Consider the following 24113-nt stretch of genomic DNA (forward strand, 5'->3'; position numbering starts at 1 on the left):
ATCTGCAGATCTCAGCCTCCTGAGTAGCTAGGATTACAGTTTGAGCCACGAGAGCCCAGGCTTTGCACTTAAGGCTGACTGACGTTATTATTATCATTTGATCCACACCTCCCACTCCTAGCTTTCTGGTGGCTAATTGGCCATCAGATTCTCATGGATTTTTTTGTTGTTGTTGTTATGGGGTTTGAACTCTGTGCCTAGGCACTGTCCCTGAGCTCGTCAGCTCAAGGCTACTGCCCTACCCCTTGAACCACAGTCCCACTCCCTGTTTTCTAATGATTAATTGGAGATAAGAGTCTCACCTTGTTTAGTGCCTGTTGTTTAGTACCCGGGCTGGCTTTGGGCTGGCTTTGGGCTGGATTTGAACCTTGTTCCTCAGATTTCAGCCTTCTGGATGGCTAGGATTACAGGCGTGAGTGACTGCACCCGGCTTCATGGATTCTTTTTTCTTTGCCAGTCTTGGGGCTTGAACTCAGGGACTGAGCACTGTCCTTGGGCTTTTTCCTCAAGGCTAGCGCTCCACCACTTGAGCCACAACACCACTTCTGGCTTTTCTATGTATGTGGTACTGAGGAATCGAACCTGAATCTAGTGTACAGATAGATGTTCCAGGTTCTAGCCAGCAGGATTTGGAGCCAGGCACTCCCCGGGAAACTGATTCCAGGACAGGAGACAGGGATTGGCTTCTCTAGGATCCCGTTGTTCCAAAGCCTCACAACTAGATTTGCAACCCTGCCCACCTTCTGCTTCCTGCCTCACTGTCATGAATTCATTCACTGGGGGAGCACCAGGCCCTATACAAGGAAGGCCCTATGGCCTCAGAGAGGAAATCATTTCTCTTTACCTGAGAGAGATCAAAGTATTTGTACATACAGACTTCAAAGTGCAGTACTCAGAAGGCTGAGGCAGGAGGATTATGAGTTCAAGGCCTGTCTCAACCAAACAAAATGAATTCTTAAGGCCGGGAGTTTGGCCTAGTGGTTAAAGTGCTTGCCTAGCATGCACAAAGACCCGGGTTCAATTTCTTGGTACCACATATATAGAAAAAGCCAGAAGTGGTGCTGAGGCTCAAGTGGTAGAGCTCTAGCCTTGAGAAAGTCCAAGGACAGTGCTCAGGCCCTGAGCTCAAGCCCTGGGACTGGCAAAAAAATAAAAAAAAAAAATGAATTCTTAAATACCAGATTACCTATAGTGCTAAGAGGAATAATGGATGCCTGGGGTTAGACGTATCTAGAGAGATGGAACCTTCTAAGGATAATAGCTGTGACCTTATCTTGATTACAATGATAGTTTTTCTGGGTTTATACATATATCAACACTCAATTTGTACACTACAATGTATATAGGATTTTATATATCAATCATACCTCAATAAAGCTGTTAGGAAAATCCACAAGCACTGTGTGCTGTTGTGTATATTATAATTCTGGCCACTTGGGAGGTGAAGGCAGGAGAATCATTTGAGCTTAGGAGATGGAACATATGAAATCCCTCATCTTAAAAACAAGGAGCCATGGGACCGGGAGTTTGGCCTAGTGGTAGAGTGCTTGCCTAGCATGCACAAAGACCCGGGTTTGATTCCTCAGTACTACATATATAGAAAAAACCAGAAATGGTGCTGTGGCTCAAGTGGCAGAGTGCTAGCTTTGAGGAAAAAGCCCATGGACAGTGCTCAGGCCCTAAGTTCAAACCTCAGGACTGACTGGCACAAAACAAAAACAAGGAGCCAGGTGGCTCATGCCTGTAATCCTAGCTACTCAGGAAGCTGAGATCTGAGGATCAAGGTTCAAAGCCAGCCTAGCACAAAAGGACCTGGGACTCTTATCTCTAATTAACCTCTAGAAAAACAGAAAGTAGGGCTTGGCTGAGGGTATGGGTGGGAGCATTGAGCTGAAGAGCTCTGGAACAGCGCCCAGGCCCAGTTCAAGCACCATAAGCCACAAAAAAAAAAAAGAAAAAAGAAAGAAAGAGAAAAAGAAAGGAGCCTGGAGTATAGCCTAGTAGTAGAGTGCTTGCCTAGCATGCATGAAGCCCTAGGTTCAATTCCTCGGTAACACATACACAAAAAAAGCCAGAAGTGGTGCTATGGCTCAAGTGGTAGAACGCTAGTCTTGAGGAAAGTCCAAGGACAGAATTCAGGCCCTGAGTCCAAGCCAGGACGAGAAAAAACAAACAAGCATTCAGTCATCACTTTTGCAAGATCATAGTTGGAGAGGAAAAAGCGGAAGGAGGGTGGGAAGGAAAAGGTACCAAAAAAGAAAAAAGGCAGATATTGGGGTGGGGCAGGTAGGGCCATACCCTGCAGAAGACACCAGCAGAAGCAAAAGTTGGAGGTGAGGGAGAGGAGTCTGGACTCTACCCCAGCAGCTGGGTGGGGAGTGTTAAAGACGCCAGCAGGTCTGGAGCAGAGCCTTCCACTTCTCAGTTCTTTTTGCCTATGTCTTTTCCTCTGCCCGCGTGTCTGTCTGGATTGTCCACCCCTCCCAAGCCCAGACAGTAGTCAGAGAGGGGCCTGGCCAAGCCCGGCCCCCGAGCTCACCTGATGGCCTCCCGCAGGAATCCGCTCTGGACCTTCTGAAGAAGCTGAACAGCTGTCAGATGTCCATCCAGCTGCTGCAGGTGTGGGGGCCCTGGAGCAGTGACCGCGGGAGGGAAAGATTCTGGGAGGACTTAGGAGGAATTTCTGAGGAGCCCTGGGAGAGGTATCTGGGGGTGCAGACACGAGTGTGCTACGGGAGCCATGGAGGCATCTCCAGGGAGTAGGGCCTGGGTTGGCAGCTCTTGGGCTGCTGGGAAAACCGCCCAGTTGCCAAAGGCTCAGGCCTGTGGAATCCAAGAGACCTATGACCTAGCAAGAGAACCCTCCCTGCATTACCCATGGAGTAGCCCCCAATATTACAGAAGCTCCTGAAAGGCAGGCACACGTTGTACCCTACCGTGTGTGTGGTTAGTTGTACATTGGTGATACCCCCCAAAGAAAGCAGTGCGGCGGGGGGCATCTAAGCTGAGACTTGTGCTCAAAGGCACTAAGAGCTGGGAATAGAAGGGGTGCTATCGGAAACTCCACCCTCTTGTTTCCTAACCCCAGCCTCCCACCAAAGCCACAGGTCTATCTGCATAGACTGAGCCTCGGGCCCCCAGCTTCATGGGGGTGGCAGCTCAGGGCCTAGTTCTAGCCTGGGCTCATTCCCTCAGCAGAGGGTCAGCCTACTAGCTCCTGCAGGGTCTAAGTCGGGGGATGGTGGTGGTTGAGCTGGGACAGGTCCTATGTGGCTGTTCCCAAACCTGCCTTTCCTTCTGTCCTTCACAGGCCACCAGGATCGGAGTTGCGGTTAACGGGGTTCGTAAGCACTGCTCGGATAAGGAGGTGGTGTCTTTGGCCAGAGTTCTCATCAAGAACTGGAAGCGGCTTCTGGGTGAGGGAGAGAAAGGCTGATGGGAGCGAGGCTGCCCTCGTGGCACAGGGCCCGGCTCCTAGCAGGTCCACCGTGCATGTGTCCAGGGTGATAGTTGACAGCACTTGGCCTCGTGGGCGGGAGTTATTAGGAAGCTCCAATGTGTGAGCACAAGTGTGAATTCTGAAGCTTCTGTACACGGGTGTCTGCATGTGTTCATGTTAGTATACAAAGTATACGTGTGTATATATGCATTCACGTGACTTCTGGGGTGCTTAACTCCCTGTGTGAGAATGTGTTTGCTCATGCGTGCATGCTGTGTGTGTGTGTGTGTGTGTGTGTGAGAGAGAGAGAGAGAGAGAGAGAGAGAGAGAGAGAGAGAGAGAGAGAGAGGGAGGGAGAGGGAGGGAGTGAAAGGGAGTGAAAGGGAGGGAGGGAGAGGGAGGGAGGGAGATGTCAGGGAGGGTCACAGCGCCCTTTCATTCTCAGATGCCCCTGGAGCTCCTAAGGGAGAAAAAGGAGAAGAAAAAGCAAAGAAGAAGGAGAAGGAGCTTGAGTGTTCTGACTGGAAGCCAGAAGCTGGCTTTTCTCCACCAAAGAAGAAACAAAGAAAAGAATCTCAAGGCAGGTATGTTTTCTGGGGAGACAAAAGGGGAGACACCCGTCCAGCCTCTTCTAGCCTCACAGCAGAGTTCCTTCTGCAGGGCCTTGGCTCCACTGGACCGACTGACGAGACCCACGGGTGGTACATAGAACCTGTCAGAAGTCACATGTAGCTGGGAGGCTAGTGGCTTACACGCAGGGTTGAAGCTCAAAGCCAACCTGAAAAGAAAAAAGTCTGTGAATGTTTATTTCCAATTAACCACCAAAAAGCCAGAACTGGACTTGTGGCTCATGTGATAGAACACTAGCCTTGAGCAAAAAAGCTAAATGACCCCCGCCCCGACCTCAGGCACTGCTCCTGCTTAGGAGAGCCACGGTGGACCACACAGTCCTTGAGGGCTCTTCTCCTGGCTACCACAGTGGGAAAGAAACCCCGGACTTAGAAGCTTCAATCCCTAAAGTTTTGACAGTCCTATAGACCTGGGCTTCTGGGTCCAGCAAGGGCAGTCTTCACAGATGAATGCAGTCCCCATTAGAAACTGTGTTGTCTGTTTACCCAGCCCATGCTCCAGGAATGGAGGGCACAGGAGCTTCCTTGTCCATTGAGAAGGAAGAGTGTTTGGTTAAGTTTTGGTCCGGCATTCCCACTCTCACCTGGAGGAAGCTGAAGGGCAGAGCAACAGTCCCGTTCACTACTATATGGTGGAGTGGAACTCAAATCACTGCCAGGCCTCTCTGCCTCCACTGAAAAGAGCCAAACACTGTTGATTCAATGCCACGCCCATTCCTCCTTGCCAGTCCTAGCCAGGGTATTCTCAGCATTGTGTATCTTGGATAGGACTTGAATGCCATGCCTGTCAGATTAGATTGAAGCCTTCATGGATGGAGACTGAGGCAGGGGGATCACTTGAGGCCAGAAACTGGAGGCCAGCTTGGGAAACATAGTAAGACCCTGACTCACAAATTAAGCTGGCTGGCTTATGCCTAAAGTCCTAGCTTCTGAGGAAGCTGAGATCCAGAGGATCATGGTTTGAAACCAGCCTGAACAGAAAAGTCCATTGGACTCCATCTCCCAAAAAATAGCAAAAAAAAAACTAGGCTGGAGGGCTGAATCAAATAGTAGAACACAAACCTGACTGTATAAGCCCTGAGTTTAAAACTACAGTACCATCAAAAGTTTAAAAGAAGCTGGGCACGGTGGCTCACTCCTGTAATCTAGCTACTCGGTAGGCTGAGATCTTAGAATCACAGTTCAAAGCCAGCCCAGGAACTAAAGTTCATGAGACTCTTATCTCCAATTAACCACTAGAAAACTGGAAGTGGCACTGTGACTCAAGGGGTAGGGTGGTAGCCTAGGCCCAGAGTTCAAGCCCCGCAACCAACTAACACACACACACACACACACACACACACGCACACACACACACACACACACAGAGTTTAAAGAGAAGATTTTTTTTTTGTGTGTGTGTGTGTGTGTGGTCATGGGGCTTGAACTTGGCCTAGGAATTGTCCCTGAGCTCTTCAGCTCAAAGTTACCACCCTATCGTTGAGCCAAGCCCAACTTTCCATTTCTAGAGGTTAATTAGAGATGAGTCTCAGGTCCTTTTGTGCCCAGGCTGGCTTTAAACCTTGATCCTCAGATCTCAGCCTCCAGAGTAGCTAGGATTACAGGCATGAGCCACTGCGCCCAAAACAACCATTTCTAATATTTCTGTTTTGTTTTGTCAGATGTGGGACTTAACCTCTGGGTATTGTCCCTGGGCTCTTCGGCTCAAGGCTACCACCCTACCCATTGAACCATAGTGCTTCTTTCACATTTCCCATTTTCTGGTGGCTAATTGAAGATAGTTTCATGGACTTTCCTGCCTGGGTTGGTTTTGAATCATAATCCTCAGATCTCAGCCTTGTGAGTAGCTAGGATTACAGGCATAGCCACTGGTGCCTGGCAGACATCTAATTTTGCCCCTGCTTTCACACCCCCTATTTAGACTCCCAAGCCCGCATGCCTCTACTTTCCTCTTCTTAAGGTGCCCCCTTACCTCCAGGGAGGCTGGAGCCCATCATCTATCTCCACCAGCTCCAGATGGGTATAGATAGTCCCTGAAATCCAATCCAGGCCAACCTGACAGTCAGGAGGAGAGGGGCCTGCTGAGAATTAATTATGATTAATTCATCATTACATACTTGCACACGTAACGTGCCTGCTTCTCTCGTCCTCCTCCCTTGCATGTGGGGTGAGTGAGGGGGCAGCTGACCCCCACCTGCACCTCAGGCTCCCAGGCAGCTGTGGCCCAGCTAGTGCCTCTTGTCTCATCCTTCACCTGGAGTTCAGGCCTTGACCAGGCTGCTTGGTCTGGGGGGAAAGAGGGTGTCAGTTCTGCTGCTGGTGTACAAAATAGCCTCATCTCTAGCTTCTCCTCTTTCAGGAGAGACTCTGTGGAATCCAAGTCTTCAGCCACCTCTTCTCCCAAAAGACCATCTGTGGAAAGGTAAAGGGAACCACGGAGGTCCTAGGAGGAGGCGTGTCTCTGTTTAATGGAGGAAACGGGGGGCGGGGGAAAGGAGGAAACCTTGTACAGATGACACCTCCAAATTCTAGGACTCACAGGTGTGGCTTTCCAACTGGGACAGATGACTGGGTGATAGTCTCCATGTTAAGTTGAACCCACTAAGGACAGTGGTCTAGAAACCCAGTATTTGGGAGGGGCGTCTTTGGATGGGGTCCCACTAGCTAGGCTGTCCACCCAAAGCTAACAACTTGACAAGTCACTTAGCAGATATTTATTGAGTGCCCACTATGCGCTGGTAATTATTTTTGATACTAAGGCCCCCAAATACAATAGAAACAGACATTCATGGTTCACATCTGTAATCCTAGCTACTAAGGAGGCTGAGATCAGAAGAGCTCAGTTCAAAGCAACCCTGCACAGACAAGTCCATGAAACTTCATCTCCAAATAACCAGCAAAAAGCTGGGTTGGGCCAGGCTCAGTGACTCACACCTATAATCCTAGCTACTAGGGAGGCTGAGATCTGAGGATCAAGGTTCAAAGCCAGCCCAGGCACCAAAGTCCACAAGACTATTATTTCTAATTAATCACTAGAAAACTGGAAGTGGCGTTTGCAGCACCAGGGGTACGGCGGTAGCCTTGAGCGGAAGAGCTCAGGGACAACACGCAGGCCCAGAGTTCTAGCCCCATAACCAACAACAACAACAAAAGAAGCTGGATTGGCTGAACCAGGGCCTAGTGGCTCACACTTATAATCCTAACCATTCAGAAAGGGGAGATTTAAGGATCAGGGTTCAAAGCCAGCCCAGAAAAGAAAGTCCATGAGCCTCTTATCCAATTAATCACCAGAAAATTGGAAGTAGAGCTGTGACTCAGGTGGTAGAGCACTAGCCTTGAGCACAAAAGCTCAGGGAGAGGTTGCCCAAACCCAGAGTTCAAGCCCCAGGATTAGAAAAAAAAAAAAGCCAGATTGGAGATGTGGTTCAAGTAGTAGAGTGCCAGCTGAGCAAGTGTGAGGCCCTGATTTCACTTTCCTTTTTTTTTTTTTTTTAAATCAGTCGTTGGGCTTGAACTCTGGGCCTGGGTGTTGTCCCTGAGCTTTTCAGCTCAAGCCTACCGCCTTACCCCTGGTGCCATAGTGCCACTTCCGAGGCCCTGATGTCAAACCTCAATACTGACAAGACAAACAAACAACAAAAAAACCCACAAAGACTTCAGGTTTGGACATGTGGATGTAAAATATGTGTTAAGTCATTCAGGTGGAAAAACTGAATCAACAGCTCCAGGGCTGGGATTCATTCAGGAAGAAAGTCTTGGCTGGACATTGCAGATTGTGAGGCGAGACCATGGATGGAGGATGGAGGAATGAGTGTGAATTGGGTTCCAGGGAGTGGTCAAGAGCGAGGTCAGAAAGAAAACAAATGGCAGGGTTCAGGGGGCATATTGAATTCCTGTGGGTCATGAAGGCGCTGGCTTCTAGGAGAGTATGTGTGAGAAACGCAGTTAACTTAAGCCTGAGGTACCAGGAAGACTGCCTTGAACTGAAGGAGAAGGCGTGACGTTAGATCATTCAAGGCCTCAGGGGAGTAGGCAGAGACGTGGATATGGCTTCAACATATCGCCATTGCTGGGAGTGGAGGTGGCTGAGGGTTCCCTGGAGAGGGCTTCCTGCCTGGGAAGAAAGGCTTTGCAGTCAGCTATGTCTGCAGAAGTGAGGCCTAGGGCGGAAGGGTGGGGGGGGCGTGGCTTGAAGCCCTTTCATTCTCCTTGGAGGTTATTTAGAAATTGTGGAGACATGTTTGGTTGTCACTATGTACTGAGCAGGGCTGAGAGGCAAAGGCTGGCGGGTCATTGCTGGTGTGTATAGGAGATAGATGCTGTCCTGGAAAGTGACAGAAGTCTCAACCATGTGACCTTGTCGTTTTGCTGTCATTGCTGCACCAAGCAGCAGTGGGGTTGTAGATTGACATAAACACTCAGCATTGGCATAAAGACTGTACCTCTGGAGCCGGATGCTAGTAGTTCACCCCTGGAATCCTAGCTAATCAGAAGGCTGAGATCTGAAGATCATGGTTCACAACCAACCTGGGCAGGAAAGTCTGTGAGACTCTTACCCCTAATTAACCACCAGAAAACCAGAAGTGGCACTGTGGCTCAAGGGGTAGAGCGATAACCTTGATCTGAAGAGCTCAAGGACAGTATCCAGGCCCAGAGTTCAATCCCTACAACCAATAACAACAACAACAAAGAAAAAAAAAAGTGGTTCTGGGGCTCAAGTGGTAGAGTGATAGCCTTGAGCAAAAAACCTCAGGGACAGTGCCCAGGCCCTGGAGTTGAGTCCCAGGATTGGCACAGACACACATACACACACACACATATAACACATACACATCCATCTAAGACTCCCTGAAGCCACTTGGCTCTTCCCTTTATTCATTCTGTCCCTGAGGGTCCATCTAGCAGAAATACTTTCTTGTAATGGCTATGCCATTTCCTGATGCGTTCATTCTAGTGATGTCAGCTAACGGGGACTCCACATAAGCTGGTCTTGTAAGTTCACTGTTTGCTGTACTTGCTGCCTTTCAGTTACTCATTCATTCAGCAAATCTGTTGCATATGTCTTTGAGATATCAACATCCTCCAGGGATGGTTAGTGGAGACCATGGTAAACCAGAAGTTGTGCCTTTTGGAAAGAGGTATTGATCAGTCCCAGTTGATTGTTGACTTGGGGAAATGGCAGCTCAGAGCCTATGTCTTCCAAGGGTGTGTGTGTGTGTGTGTGTGTGTGTGTGTGTTTGCACGTGCGTGTGTGCTTGAGACAGTTTTCTATATTACCAACACTGACCTTGAACTTCTGCCCTCAAGCAATTCTCCTTCCTTAGCCTCCCAAGTAGTTGTCATTCTTACCTCTTGAGTAGCTGAAATTACCAGTATGAAATTTTCAGTTTTAAATATCAGCAACATATTTGTATTTCCTAAAACAAAATAGAGACTCAAATATATTGGCAGCCTACCCTTTTGAAACATCCAAGGCCCAGAGGAAGGTGGAACCTCATAGCCTGATATCTCATGGGCCAAACCCTAGCACTTGGTTTCAGAGGGAAGTGGATCTCATTCACAGAGGGAAAGCAAGGAAGAATCCCTTAAAATGACTTGTGCCCTCAAGGGAAATTTCATGGAAGACTGTGTTTGTGCTGTGAAAGGAAACAGAAATAGGAGTTTGTCTGGTGGACAGTCCTAGGAAGGGTGACTGGAGTACAAAGGTGTGGCATTCCCAGGGTGCTCTGGGAACTATGTTTGGCATACTAAAAACCTACACAAAAGGCACTGTGGTGACAGGAAAGGCAATTGCAAATGAGGCTTTGGCAGAAGAGTTAGGGTACCCTCGGTAGTGCAATAACTTAAATTTCCTCAAGGTGGCGCCCTGGAGCAGCAAATGGGGCCTCTGCCCAGATCTGGAACAGAGCTCTCAGAGACGCTTGTGGTGCACATAGAAGCTGTGGATAAATGCAGCCTCTACCCCTACTCCAGCCCATGATTCCTTGGTGATTGGGTATAGTTCTCACTTATCGTGCAATATACAATGAGTATGGCTGCCTGAAATGCCAGACGCAAATTCCAGTCAGCTAGTCAACTCTTGGCCAAGTCCTAGAGATAGGAGACTGGATATGTCTTGCCAAGGAGATGGGGTGCCTGGAGAGGAGAATGCTCCAGCCTCCTCATCTTGCTTGGGTAAGACTCTAGAAAATTCTGTTTTGGAGATGTGTTAAGATGTGTTAGCCAGGTGCTCATATCTGTAGTCCTAGCTACTCAGGAGGCTGAGATCTGAGGATCACAGTTTAAACCCAGCCTGGGCAAGAAACTCTTAGCTCCAATTAACTACTCAAAATCTTGGAAATGATGCTGTGGCTCAAAGTGGTAGAGCGCTAGCCTTGAGCACTGTCCGGGACAGGATGTGGGGGAGAGAAAAAAGAAAAAAAAGATGTGCTGAACAGAATTGGAAAAGAAGACAAAGTTGTGTGTGTGTGTGTGTGTGTGTGTGTGTGTGCGGGGGTGGGGGAGTCATGAGGCTTGAACTCGGCCTGGGCACTGTCCCTGAGCTCTGCAGCTCAAGGCATCCACCCTTCCCTTGAGCCAAGCCCCTTTCCCATTTTCTAAAGGTTTATTGGAGATAAGAGTCTCGGGTCCTTTTGTACCCAGGCTGGTTTTGAACCTTGATCCTCAGATCTCAGCCTCCTGAGTGGCTAGGATTATAGGCATGAGCCCCCACAGGAGACAAACTTTTGATCTGACTACCATTTACCATGAACACTGTAGGTGGTCAGTTTAGCTTTCTGAGACTCACTCTATTGGTCTATGAAATGGGAAAAATTCTGACCCTCACATCTCAAGGTCACTATAAGGCTCTAGTGAGTTAATGAACTACCTCACAGATCTTTATTTTTTTCCACTGAGTTCTCAGTAAATGCATAATATGGAGTAAAATACCTTATGCAATGTATAAATTGCCTAATTTTTTTTGCCAGTCCTGTGGCTTGAACTCATGTCCTGAGCACTGTCCTTGGGCTTTTCCTCAAAGCTGCCCCTCTCTATCTCTTGAGCCACTTCCAGTTTCTCTCTGTACGTGGTACCCAGGAATCAAACCTGTGTCTTTGTGCATGCTAGGTAAGCACTACTAGGCCAAAATCCCGGCTCCTCCTCCTCCTCCTTCTCCTTCTCCTTCTTCTTATTGTAATTCTCTTAGGTTTTTCAGCTTTTTTGCTAGTTAATTGGAAATATGAGTTTCACAGGCTTTCCTACCTGGACTGGCTTCAAACCATGACCTTCAAATATCAGTCTTCTAAGTAGCTAGGATTATAAGTATGAGCCGCTGGTGCCCTGCTGTTGCTTTTAGCTTTTGTTTTTCTAGCTAGGGTCTCCCACTTTTGTCCCAGCTAGCCTCAGACTTCAGTCTCCCCATCTCTCCCTTCTGAGTATCTGGAATTTTAGGTGTGTGTGTCACCATTCTCAGCCCACTTCAAGCCCTCTTTCAAGCCCAGGGAATGGGCTATTAAACTTGCAAAGAGAACTTACCCCCGACCCGTAACTGAGCATCCTCTGTCCCCCTCCCATGTGGAATGTTATCTCTTTATGAATAACTCCCTCAATCTATCATTATCCTTCTGCTCATTGGTTTAATCAACAGAGCTTGGAGTGGTGCCTAGCATCCTGTTGCAGGTGCAGGAATCTAGTGGAGAAAGAGCCACAAAGGCTCCAGGCTGGGAACCTGGAATCTGGAGGTGAAGGCAGACAGTGTTTATGTAAACAAGTTAATTATAGACTTGGCTAACTGCTTTGGAGGAAAGAGATCAGGGTAGGGACAGCCAGCCTTAGCTGAGGTGCACAGAGAGGACCTCTCTAAGCTTGAGACATTTGAGCTGAGCCCTGACTGGCAGGGAAGGCAGCAGTGAGAGGAGGACGGCAAGGAGAACATAAAGAAACAGGGCTATAGGGGGCGCCAGTGAGTCAGTTATGAGATGACATGAGGACATACTGGCCAGGGCTGGCAGGCCACAGGCAAGTAGTTGCATTCTGTGCTGCTCACTACTGTTCACCAAGAAGGATCCAAGCAGCTGTGGAGCTTTCAGAGGTCTTTCTGGCTGCAAGGAATGGATTGTATAGGAGACAAGCAGACCAGGAAAGCCAGCTTTAGCCTAAGGTGGCTTTGCTACCAGCAGGGGCCAGGATGGGGGTGGGAGAGTCACTGTAGCAGCAGCACCTACTGTGTGCCTCCCTGACCCTTCTTGCTGACAGTTCAGTGCTGACTGAGATGGGCAGAGTCCAGATTCAGTTAGCCCAGTGCAGTACATTTCAACCACATTAAACATGAACAATGAGCAAAGAAGCCCACCACGGTAGTTCAGGCCTGTAATCCTACCTACTCAGGAGGTTGAGATCTGAGGATCAAGGTTCAAAGCCACCCTGGGCAGGAAAGTCTGTGAGACTCTTATCTCCAATTAAAAAAAAAAAAAAAAGACAAAAACCCTGGAAAGCAAGGTGAGGTGGCTCACACCTGTAATCCTAGCTACTTAGGAGGCTGAGGTCTGAGGATGAAGGTTCAAATCCAGCCTGGGCAGGAAAGTCTGTGAGACGCTTATCTCCAATTAACCCCTACAAAATGGGAAGTGGCACTGTGGCTCAAAGGGTAGGGTGGTAGCCTTGAGCTGAAGAGCTCAGGGACAGGCCCCAGACCGAGTTCAAGCCCCATAACCCCACCCCACCCCCCAAAAAAAACACCCTGGAAGTAGAGCTGTGGCTCCATGTTGTAGAATGCTAGCCTTGAGCAAAAAAGAAACTCAGGGACTGTGTTCAGGCACCCGTCAAGTCCCAGAACGACAAAAAGCAAACAAAGCAAACCCACAGAACCCAGCACTGGTGGCTTAAGTCTGTAAGTCTAGCTACTCGGGAGGCTGAGATCTGAGGATCACAGTTTATTTATAACCAGCCTGGAAAGCAAAGTCTATGAAATTTTTTATCACCAGCTAACCAGTAGAGAGCCAGAAGTACAGATGTGGCCTGACTGGCAGAGTGCTAGCCTCAGTGAACCAGAAGCATCTGGTAGGAGGCAGGTACGCCCACTTGGCTGCTTTGTCACTCTAATGAATGAGCGAGTGAATGAATGCTTCATGCATTGCTAAGAGAATGTGAAGGGAAGCCAGCATGGTACACGGGACATGGGGAGCAATTGTGGTGTCACTTGATCTAGCCAGAACAAGTAGAGCACAGCGGGCACTGAAGAGACTGGTTACTCAGTGCCCAACTGCCTGGGTTTCCGTTCTGCTCCTCCTGGCTCCCAGATGTGTGACCTTGACTGTCTCTAAGGTACACATCTGAAAGGGAGGTAAGAATAGAATCAGCCTCGTGGAGTGGTCTGTGAGGATTAAATGAGATGAATGATGGAGCCAGTGCCTAAAATAGCTCCTGCCTGACAGGCTTGTTAGGAGAGTTGAAGGAAGGCATCGGTCAAAACATCCAGACGGTGTTCAATAAACGCCTTTTCTTCTTCACCTTATGCCTGTCATGATTGTCATTCGCAGATCCAACAGCAGCACCTCGAAAGCAGAGACCCCCAAAACACCCAGCAGCCCTTTGACTCCCACGTTTGCCCCTTCGGTCTGCCTCCTGGCCCCCTGCTATCTCACAGGGGACTCTGTCCGGGACAAGTGTGTGGAAATGTTGGCTGCAGCCCTGAAGGCAGAAGGTGAGGAGTGGGGGAGGGGAGGTGGCTGTGGCACCAGCCAAGCGGGCATTGCTGGCGAGGTCTCGCCTGACTGATGTCTGTGACTTCCCAATCTCTTTCAGATGATTACAAGGCCTACGGAGCCAACTGTGACAAGTTGGCGTCAGACATTGAAGATCATATCCTGGAGCCATGCCATGGTTGTGGGCGCCTGGGAGGAAGGGTTCTGGGGATAGTCGCTGCTCTGCCGGAGAACCAGAGCTCTTGAGGCCAGCTGTGATTACAGTTCAGTGTGGGGCCGAAGCCCCTCAGTGCGTGCTGATAGCGGCCCCGCCAGAGATACTTCTCCATCCACCTGGTGTCAGGTGAGGCGGCCGAGGCTCAGGGAAGTTCTACAACCAAGAATAGTTTAGAGTCACTGTGCCATCCGTGCCTCGTGACGTCGTCACCTCTGGAGCAAACAGGACCTCGCGCTCAGCCCTTCCCTCTCTTACTTAGACTGATGGTCCAGGTCCCCAGCTTTGACTCCTGGATCCTCACCAGGCAGGTGCTGTGCTGGGCAGCCAAGGCTTCCTTCCTGCCTCTGTTAATGCTCCTGCCAGTTTCTGTGAAGCAGGGCGTGTTGTTCCCTTCATTCAGATGAGGAAGCTGAGGCTCAGGAACTCATTACTGGACCGAAAGCCTTGGGGTGTTTTTGTTGTTGTTAGTTTGTTGGATTGATTGGTCAGGGGGCTTGAACTTATGGCTTGGATGCTGTCCCTGAGCATTTGTGCTCAAGTAGTGCTCCTACCACTTGAAGCCACAGCTGCACTTCTGGTTTAGAAGTGGTTAATTGGAGATAAGAGTCTCACAGACTTTTTGCCTGAGCTAGGTTTGAACCGTTATTCTCAGATCTCAACCTCCTGAGTAGCTACGATTACAAGAATGAGCCACTAGCTCTGGCTAAGGCTTGGTTTTTTATTTCAATACTGAATTCTTTCCATGTATCCCTTCTGCCACTTCCATCAGAGAGGACCTGGTGGAGCCAGGAAAGGTGACTGTCATGCTGATATAAAAGATTTGGGGGGAAAATGCCTCTGTCCACCCGCTGAAAGACAGATGCATGGACTTTTCTCTTACTAGAGACAAAGGTTTGCATATCAAAGAGTAAGAGGTGAGCAGAGAAGTGGGCAGAACCCAGAGAGAGGGAGGACGGGAGGGAGGAAGACAGGGAGAGAGAGAAAAAACGAGAGAAAGAATCTGAGTGATTCTTTCTACTGCAAGGCTTTACTTGGGTAGTTTTGCTGGGTTTGCAAGGGAGATCTGGAAACCAGTCTGCGGACAACAAATTTGCCTGCTTTCATCTCCTTCCTGAGGCCCCCCCCAAGCCTCCCCCATTCCACTTGGTGCCAGTTACCCTCAACTGTCATTCATTAATCAACCAGCAACATGTCCCAACAAGTTTATTGTTGTTGTTTGTTTTGTGCCAGTTCTAGGGCTTGAACTGAAGTCCTGGGTTCTGTCCCTTAGCTTTTTTGCTCAAGGTTGGTGCTCTACTATTTGAGCCACAGCTCACTTCTGGCTTTTTTGGTGATTAATTGGAGATAAGAGTCACACACTTTTCCTGCCTGGACTGGCTTCAAACTTTGATCCTTAGATTTTTAGTAGGTAGGATTACAGGAGTAAGCCACCTGCACCCAGCTTACAAGTTTTGATTCAGCCAACATTAAATAAATTTCCTGCTAATTCAGAAATGCAGGGCCTTAGCTTTCAGGGCTTCATTTTCTCCCAGTCATCACTCCAAATGAGCCCAGTTGGAAGCACAGGATGGTTTGATACCTTATTCCTTTCCTGGCCCCCACAGGATGTCTGGCTTCAAAAGGAAAGGGAATATAAGCTGCCATAGGTTCCTGAGCTCTTTGATTATAGGCAAGGGGGAGGACAAAAAGTGGGAGCTTAAGTGTTGTGTCCCCAAAAAGGTCTGACTTCTTGAAGCAACCTTGAGCTAACTTGCCATGTGTGAGTCCTGGGTGTGCCCTTCAGAGACCCCTGGGGTTTCTCTCCACCTGAAGTCCTTGGAACTGCGGGCATCAAAGGCTGATAAGAGTGTCATCAGCTGGGGTATCAGTGGTTTACACCTATAATCCTAGCTACCCAGGAAGCTGAGATATGAGGATTGAGGTTCAAAGCCAGCCCAGGCAGAAAAAGTCCTTGAGATGCTTTTTTATCCCCCCTTTGGTTGGTTGTAGGGCTTGAACTCTGGGCCTGGGCACTGTCCCTGAGCTTTTCAGCTCAAGGCTACCGACTTATCCCTTGAGCCACAGCGCCCCTTCTGGTCTTCTAGTGGTTAATTGGAGATAGGGGTCTCAGCAGGAGACTCCTGGCTTAGCTAGTCTTTGAGACTCTTATCTCCAGTTAACCACAGAAAGCTGGAAGTAGAGGTGTAGCTTAAGTGGTAGAACACTATCCTTGAGCAAAAAAAAAGCTTGGAAACAAGCACCTAGACCTTAATTCAAGCCCCAGGACTGGCACTAAAATAAATACATAAATGTCACCAGCTTGACTGTCCTCAGCAGATCCACAATCTATAGAAATCCTGAGTGGAAGGGTTTCCCACCCAGATTTTGGCTCCTAGATGCATTGTGGCATATTCTTAACTTTTCACATTTTCATTGTATTGTCTGTACATGAAAGCAATAGGAAAAACAAACAACCAAAAAAAAGAGGGCCTCCCACCACTTCTCGCCAGTCAGCTGTTTCCAGCTTGCCTGTCACCCGCCCTGCAGTGTCTTTCTTGCGTATGTTTTTTCCCAGCAACGGCTTTGTCTTTCTGCCTCTGCTTGGCTCTAGAGACCAAGAAAAAGGCTGTTTTTCCAGAACTCCTGCAGAGGGGGTGGGAGAGGCCCTGTCTGGGATACAGGGTTTGGACAGAAATGCACTGTGGTCAGTGGCCAGAGGCGACTTCCTGCGGGATGAAGAGAGAGGAGACAGGCTGTTAAGTGGGGGTCTGGCTTCCAGCCCTGTCTTGCTGGGAATTTTCTCTGTGACCTTGAACACAGGCCTGCGCCCCCCACCCCCACCCCTTCTAAGCCTCAGCTTACTCATCTCCTCATGGGCGATGGAATAACCGACCAGCCATTCCCACAGTGGTGGCCTGGGATGCTACTGGGTATTACAAAGGAAAGATGGAAGGACATCTGTGATTTCAAATACGCCGGGGTCACCCCAGCTCTGTGATTCCTCTAGGCTGTTACTCCTGATAGCTTTCCACACATGGTTCTTCACCTTTTTCTCTGACAGCCTCCAGGGACCTTTCCAAATGAATGGTTATCTATTGTCATTTGGAAACAAGGAGCATTTGGTGGTCCCATATATTGGTGCTTTGTGTGGCTTGCCTGGGTGATTTCCTACCAGCCTGAGGCTCAGACAACCCATTCCCCATTCCCCACCATCTCCCCATATAGTCCATTTCCTGTGTCTCATCATTGGCTCATCTGCAAATGACCAACTGAATACCCCACTAGGTAGACAGAGACAGCCACACAGAGGTGTGGCTGCCCACTGTAAAGATTCATGACCGGGGCCAGGTTCGGTGGCTCACACCAATAATCCTAGCTACTCAGAAGACTGAGATCTGAGGATCAAGGTTCAAAGCCAGCCTGGGCACAAAAGGACCTAAGATTCATCTCCAATTAACCACTAGAAAACAAGAAGGGGAGTTTGGCTCAAGGGTAGGGCAGTAGCCTTGACTGAAGAGCTCAGGGACAGCGCCCAGGCTGAGTTCAAGCCCCATAACCCACCAAAAAAAAAAAAAAATCCATGACAGGCCAGACCCTGGAGGCTCACACTTGTAATCACAACCATTCAGGAGGCTGAGATCTGAGGATTCCAATTCAAAGCCAACCCCGGGACAGAAAAGTCCCTGTGAGATTCTTTTCTCCGATAAACCACTCAAAAAAGCTGGAAGTAGAGCTATGGCTCAAGCGGTAGATCACTAGCCATGAGCACAAAGAGGCTCTGAGACATCACCTAGGTCCTGAGTTCCAGCTCCAGGACTAGCAATAAATAAATAATCAACAGACAGGAAAGATGGCCCTGGGGGCTCTCAGACTCTCTGCCTCCCTTGCCCACCCCACCCCCACGAATGGCTGGTTGGTCCTTGACCCTGTCACATATCTACCAGGAGCTCAAGAGCACTGACATGAAGTATCGGAACAGAGTACGCAGTCGCATCAGCAATCTCAAGGACCCCAGGAATCCGGGCCTGCGGCGGAATGTGCTCAGCGGGGCCATTTCCGCTGGACTCATTGCCAAGATGACAGCAGAGGTGGGTGGCAGGGGAGAGGGCGGGTGGGGCCCCAGGTATGTATGGCTCCTCCAGCTCTGTCCAGCTGTGAAAGGCAGAGGCTGTGACCCTCTCTATCAGGGAACACAGCTAATATGTTTTAAGTTATGCACAGAGTACTTTAAGTGTGTGTGTACCACTTGTTGTTAGTTTGTTTGTTTTCGCCAGTCCTGGGCTTGAGCTCAGGGCCTGAGCACTATCCTTGGGTTTTCTCGAGGCTAGAGCTCTACCACTTAAGCCTCAGCACCACTTCCAGCTTTTTTTCTATGTATGTGGTACCTAGGAATTGAACCCGGGTCTTCGTGCATGCTAGGCAAGCACTCTACCACTAGGCCAAACTCCCTCCCCCTTCCCCTCCCCCCTCCCCGCTCACATACCACTTTTGTCTTCACACCAACTGACATGTTTATTATTACCACTTTACAGGAGAGTAAACTAACTGGCTAGAAAGTCTCCAAGCCAGGGAGCCTCAGCCCAGTCCCCGAGCGCCTGCCCTTTCTCATTTCATTGTCGGCCTCCCTCCTTCCTGTATGGATTCTTAGCTCTGCCTAAGCTAGGATTGAGTCCAAGGTGAGGGAGCCAGACAGGTTTACACATACAGATATCACCAGAAGCAAATGCTGGGGCAGAGCCTTCCTGGGGCTTACAGGAGGGAAGATTTAGCTTAGCTTGAAGAGGTCATTGGGAAGGAAGAGGAGCCAGGTGCCAGTGGCTCACCTCTGCAATCCTAGCTACTCGGGAGGCTGAGGATTGTGGTTCAAAGCCAGCCCGGACAGAAAAGTCCATGAAATTCTTATCTCTGCAACTGTCCCAAAAAGCCAAAATGGAGATGTGGTTCAAGTGGTAGAATATAAGCCTTGAGCAAAAAAAAAAAAAAAAAAAAACCCATAGAAAGTGCCCAAGCCCTCAGTTCAAGCCCCAGGACAGGCATCCCCCAAAGGAGAGGGCGAGAGAAAGAGAAGGAAGGAAGAAAGAAAGGTATTTACAGAAGAAGAGTGCAGTTTTTTTTTTTGCCAGTCCTGGACTTGAGCTCAGGGCCTGAGCACTGTCCTTGGACTTTCTTAAAGCTAGAGCTCTACCACTTGAGCCACAGCACCACTTCCAGCTTTTTTCTATGTATGTGGTACCGAGGAATCAAACCTGGGTCTTCGTGCATGCTAGGCAAGCACTCTACCACTAGCCAAACTCCCAGCCCCAAAGAGTGCAAAATTTAAAAGCTTAGCAGTGGCCAGGTGCCAGTGGTTCACCCCATAATCCTAGTTACTCTGGATGCTGAGATCTGAGGATCATGGTTCAAAGACAGCCCAGACAGAAAAGTTCCCATGAGACTTTTATCTCTAATAAACTACTCAAAAAAGCCAGAAGTCAAGGACTGGCAATGTGGCTTAGTGGTAGAGTGCTTGCCTAGCATGCAAGAAGACCTAGGTTTGATTAGTACCACATAAACAGAAAAAGCCAAAAGTAGTGCTGTGGCTCAAGTGGTAGAGTGTTAGCCTTGAGCAAAAGAAGCTCACAGACAGTGCCTAGACCCTGAGTTTAAGCCCCAGGACTGGGACTTCAACTCACTGTCTTGCTCTTGCTTGTTTTTTTTTTTTTTACCCCCACTCAAGGCTGTTACTTTTATCATTTGAGTCATACTCTACCTATCACAAAAAGCCACTTCTGGCATTTTGGGCTTCTTTGCTGGGACTAGCTTTGAACTTCAATCCTCAGATCTCAGCCACTGGAGTAGCTAGTATTACAGGCAGGAGCCACATGGCGCCTGGCTGTGGTGTTCTTAGGAAGCGGGAATGTGGGAATGCAGGGTCAGCGATCATCTGCCTGTTACCTGTGTCCTCTAGGACTTAAGGATTCAGGATGGACAGTGGCATTGAATATGTCTGGCTAGTGCCAGATCTTCACTGTACCATGACCCTCAGTTACCCTCCTTCCCCCATACCCACCCTGAACTGGCACAGCATCCAGTCTGAGCATCTTCCTTCTAGGCCATTCTCTGGACAAGGATGTGGGGAAATGACTCAGATTCTCTACTACAGTAGGAGATGGTAGGCTGGTCTTGTGCGACTGCAGTGAACTCAGGATATGCATGGGTGTGGGTTTGGAGGGTGGCCCTGCCAACCTTGGCTATTTGAGCCTTCAAGGTGCCCACAAGGCAGGGGCTGGACAATGATCAAAGCTGGAGCAGGCACTGAGTCAAATCTAGATGGGAAGGGTGAACAGACATATGGGTCAGGTGTGTAGAGGTCACTAAGCTCCCCTGGGAGGGTTCGGTTCATGCCAGGGTCCCAGAGTCTGAAGGAATAACACCAAGCACTAATTCTGGGTGCGTGCTGCTTGCCAGACAGTCCCCTGGCTGTACCAGGTGACTTTGGCCCAGCCAGAGCCTTGTCTAGAGAAGTGGGGACTCGGGATGCAGCCTTTGCCAGCTGGGGCAGCCCAGGACTCCGTGGGCTGACGTTCCCAGCATGTTCCCTCTTCCTCTGTTTCGGCTCTCCAGCCCTGAGGGGCAGACTCGTTTCTCTCTAGGAAATGGCCAGTGATGAGCTGAGGGAATTGAGGAATGCCATGACCCAGGAGGCCATCCGTGAGCACCAGATGGCCAAGACGGGCGGCACCACCACCGACCTCTTCCAGTGCAGCAAGTGCAAGAAGAAGAATTGTACCTATAATCAAGTAAGGGCGCATTGGGCTAGGAGACCCACAGAGACAAAGAGCCAAAGAGGGGCTCAGGAGGAACCCAGGGGCTGGGAGAGAAGTGGGGGAAACGTGTCAGGATGCAGAGGAAAGCCTTGGGATATATTGCCTCGATGCCTTGTGGCTTTTAGAAAATGTTTTGCATTCAGAAGCCACCAGCTCTGTGTTCATGAGGCCAGCATGTTCCAACCTGCCCTGACACGAGACTAAGCCGTGCTGTCATGTTGTGTCCTCCTGCACGCTGCTGGGTACAGAAATGCAAAGGAAATGGAGGCCAAGATGAAGCAGAAGGCTTTCCAGCCTTTTCCAAGGTGGCAAGGCAGATCCATGTCAGGCTAAGCAAACTATGAATCCAAACTTTCCTGCTGACACCGCAGCTTCATGGTTTAGCCCCGAGTCTGGAGGGATAAGATATTTGTCTCGACAGGGGGAGCCACAGAAGGGTGTTGCGCTTCTGTTCTTGGAGCATCAATATTCTTGGGTTCTAAGCAGTGTCTAGTTATTCTAGAACCTTCTTCGTTCTTTTGTGCCTGATCAAGCAAGATTTGTCAAGAGCTCCTGCCCTCGGAGTCTTTTGGCTATAGTAGAAATGTACGGTCAGCCTTGCTGATCGGGAAGTTTCCCTGGGAGGATCCGGGTCAAGAACTCAGCCATATCTGTGTAACTGCTACCCTCTCCCCAGCACATTTTCATGTGGTGTGATGGGTTTCCTGTCTCCCATGTTATGTCCCCTCCAGAGAGAGGGCCACAGTTCCTCCCTGCCGACAAACCCCACTGGTGTTCCTTCTCAGTGCCACTGCTGTCCAGTGACAAGGCTATGCCGCGCTGTGTCCTGGCAGACTGCTGGGCATGTATACCAGCCAGGGGCCCTGCCCACTAAGATCACACGTAGCTAATTGCCAGTATCATTCACAACTCATTCACTCAGAGTTGCCTGTCAACAATGATGCATTTTCTTGTCATGGCCAATCAGAGTTGACCTTAGAAAATCAGGACTTGATAATGAGACCCAGATTTCTGTACCTGAATGATGAACTGGAGGGGGAGAAACTAGAAGCCCAGCAGAAATGATCGCAGGGGGCAGTGAGTTCCTCTTTTCATGGCCTGTGAAGTGAGGAGGCTGAACCAGGTGATTTCCAGAGTGACTTTAGTTCTCCCTAGTTCTGACAGTGAGGCAATGACTGATGATACCATGTATTCAGGAGATGCGTCAGGGAAGGCTCCCTGCAGGAGGTGAGGCTTAGAGCAAAACTAAGAGACCAGTTTTTAAAAAAAAAAAAAAAAATTCCACAAGAAGCCAGGCACTGGTGGTTCATGCCTGTCTTCCTAACCACTCGGGAGGTTGAGATCTGAGGATCATGGTTCAAAGCCAGCCCAGAATCTGTGAGATTCTTATCTCCAATTAACCACTAAAAAAAGAAAAAGAAAAATCCACAAGAGTGCAAGTGCAAAGGCCTTACTAGGTAAGCACACAGTCGGGTGAGCACACATGAGTGAGAACTTGGAGGAGGGGAATGGTTGGCACAGGATGGAAGGATTGGTGACACCCCCCTGGGATTTGGCCGTCTTCCTCATGACTCTGTGGACAAAGTGGCTCCTAAAGCAGGGCGGGGCCTCACGTGTGGTTCTTGTCTCTCAGGTGCAGACCCGCAGTGCTGATGAGCCCATGACCACCTTTGTCCTATGCAATGAATGCGGGAATCGCTGGAAGGTCTGTATGTCTGTCTGTAATTGTCTGTATTATCCATGGATCCAGCCTGCATAGAGAAAGCATGTAGAGCCAAAACAGTGACTGGTGGCTCTTAGTGTTGGAGGGGCACCTCCTGGGGTGGGGGCTGTGGCCCACAGTAGATTACAGGGTGGGCGAGGCTGTCAGTCCAAGGACTGACTGTTTCTTTGGGTCATGGTGCTTGAACTTGGTCTGGGCCCTGTCCCTGAGCTCTTCAGCTCAAGACTTCCGCCCTACCCTTGAGCCAAGCCCCACTTCCTGTTTTCTAGAGGTTAATTGGAGATAAGAGTCTCAGGTCCTTTTGTGCCCAGGCTGACTTTGAACCTTGATCCTCAGATCTCAGCCTCCTGAGTAGCTAGGATTACAGGAGTAAGCCACTACGGCCGGCTTGCAAAGTATTTTTGCAGACAGAATTTCCTTGGAACCAGCCAGGAGCATGGCCTACTGGTAGAGTGCTTGCTTAGTCTGCATGAAGCCCCAGTTTCGATTCCTTGGTATCACATACACAGAAAAAGCCAGAAGTGATGCTGTGGCTTAAGTAGTAGAGCTCTAGCCTGAGAAAGCCCAAGGACAGTGCCCATGCCCTGAGTTCAAGCCCCATGACAAAAATAAAGAATTTCCCCGGAACCTGCAGCAGTCCAGTGTTCGGACAAAGGAACCATGCAGAGGATCCCATGGGCCCGTTCCTTCTCAGAGTACTGGGTGTTTCACGTGTGCATCTGGGGCCATCTGACTGGCTCCTGTGTAGGTGATATCTGGGTTATCAGGCAGGTTTCGGGGCTCCTCAGATGTAAGGTGCTCCACAAGGAGCCCAAGGCTGCCTGGCACTAGCAGTCTGGCCCTCTCTGAGGTCACTGTGTGACCCAGCATGGCCCCTCTTTCTAGGGCCACATGAGGACTGTCGGAGGTGGAGATTAGAGCATATGTGCACATGCTTTGCAAAGAACCAGGACTGTTCCTAATTGATGATAGCATTCTCATTTCAGATGAGGAAACTGAGGGACAGACATAGTGAATTAACAAACTGAAAACTTGTTACCCAAATTGGAGCTCAGAAAAATAATGCTCCAGTTTCTTGGTCAGTTACTTTTCTTTTCTTTTCTTTTTTCTTTTTGCCTGTCCTGGGCTTGGGCTCAGAGCCTGAGCCCTGTCCTTGGATTTTCTCAAGGCTAGAGCTCTATCACTTGAGCCTCAGCACCACATCTGGATTTTTTTTTTTTCTACGTATGTGGTACTGAGGAATCGAACCCCGGCCTTCATGCATGCTAGCCAAGCACTCTACCACTAGGCCAAACTCGGTCAGTTACTTTTCTAACAAATGGACTCCATAGCCCTTCCCAAGGCCTCCTTAGTAGCCGAAAGGGACACCCACCTCAAGGGAGAATGTGAGATGTTATGAATTAAACATTAGTCCTGCCCAGCACAGAGTGCATGCCCAGTGAATGGCATCTCGGATTGCTGCTCCGAGCCAGCCTTTTTTTCTTTACTTTTCTTTCTTTCTTTTTTTTTTTTTTCTTTGCCAGTCCTGGGCTTGAGCTCAGGGCCTGAGCACTGTCCTTGGACTTTCTCAAGGCTAGAACTCTACCACTTGAGCCTCAGCACCACTTCTGACTTTTTTTTCTATGTATGTGGTACTG

At 49.3% G+C, this 24113-nt stretch overlaps 1 protein-coding gene across 2 annotated transcripts in view; it reads left to right on the forward strand.

Annotated features, from left to right (window-relative positions):
* Window positions 1-24113, forward strand: part of Tcea3 (transcription elongation factor A3) — a 29188-nt gene that overhangs the window by 3097 nt on the left and 1978 nt on the right. Inside the window, exons 2-10 of one of the 2 annotated variants that reach the window (XM_090335585.1) lie at window positions 2557-2619; window positions 3311-3416; window positions 3885-4023; window positions 6428-6490; window positions 13587-13750; window positions 13852-13907; window positions 17880-18035; window positions 20580-20726; window positions 22387-22458. In XM_090335585.1, the coding sequence (XP_090191711.1) occupies window positions 2557-2619; window positions 3311-3416; window positions 3885-4023; window positions 6428-6490; window positions 13587-13750; window positions 13852-13907; window positions 17880-18035; window positions 20580-20726; window positions 22387-22458 (966 nt within the window). The remainder of the gene's footprint in view (window positions 1-2556; window positions 2620-3310; window positions 3417-3884; window positions 4024-6427; window positions 6491-13586; window positions 13751-13851; window positions 13908-17879; window positions 18036-20579; window positions 20727-22386; window positions 22459-24113) is intronic. The other variant, XM_090335586.1, reaches the window with a different exon arrangement.

This window comes from Megascapheus bottae, chromosome 6 (genome assembly GCF_031878675.1).
Source record: "Megascapheus bottae isolate mThoBot1 chromosome 6, mThoBot2.hap1, whole genome shotgun sequence".
In the NCBI taxonomy this organism is placed as follows: Eukaryota; Metazoa; Chordata; class Mammalia; order Rodentia; family Geomyidae; genus Megascapheus; species Megascapheus bottae.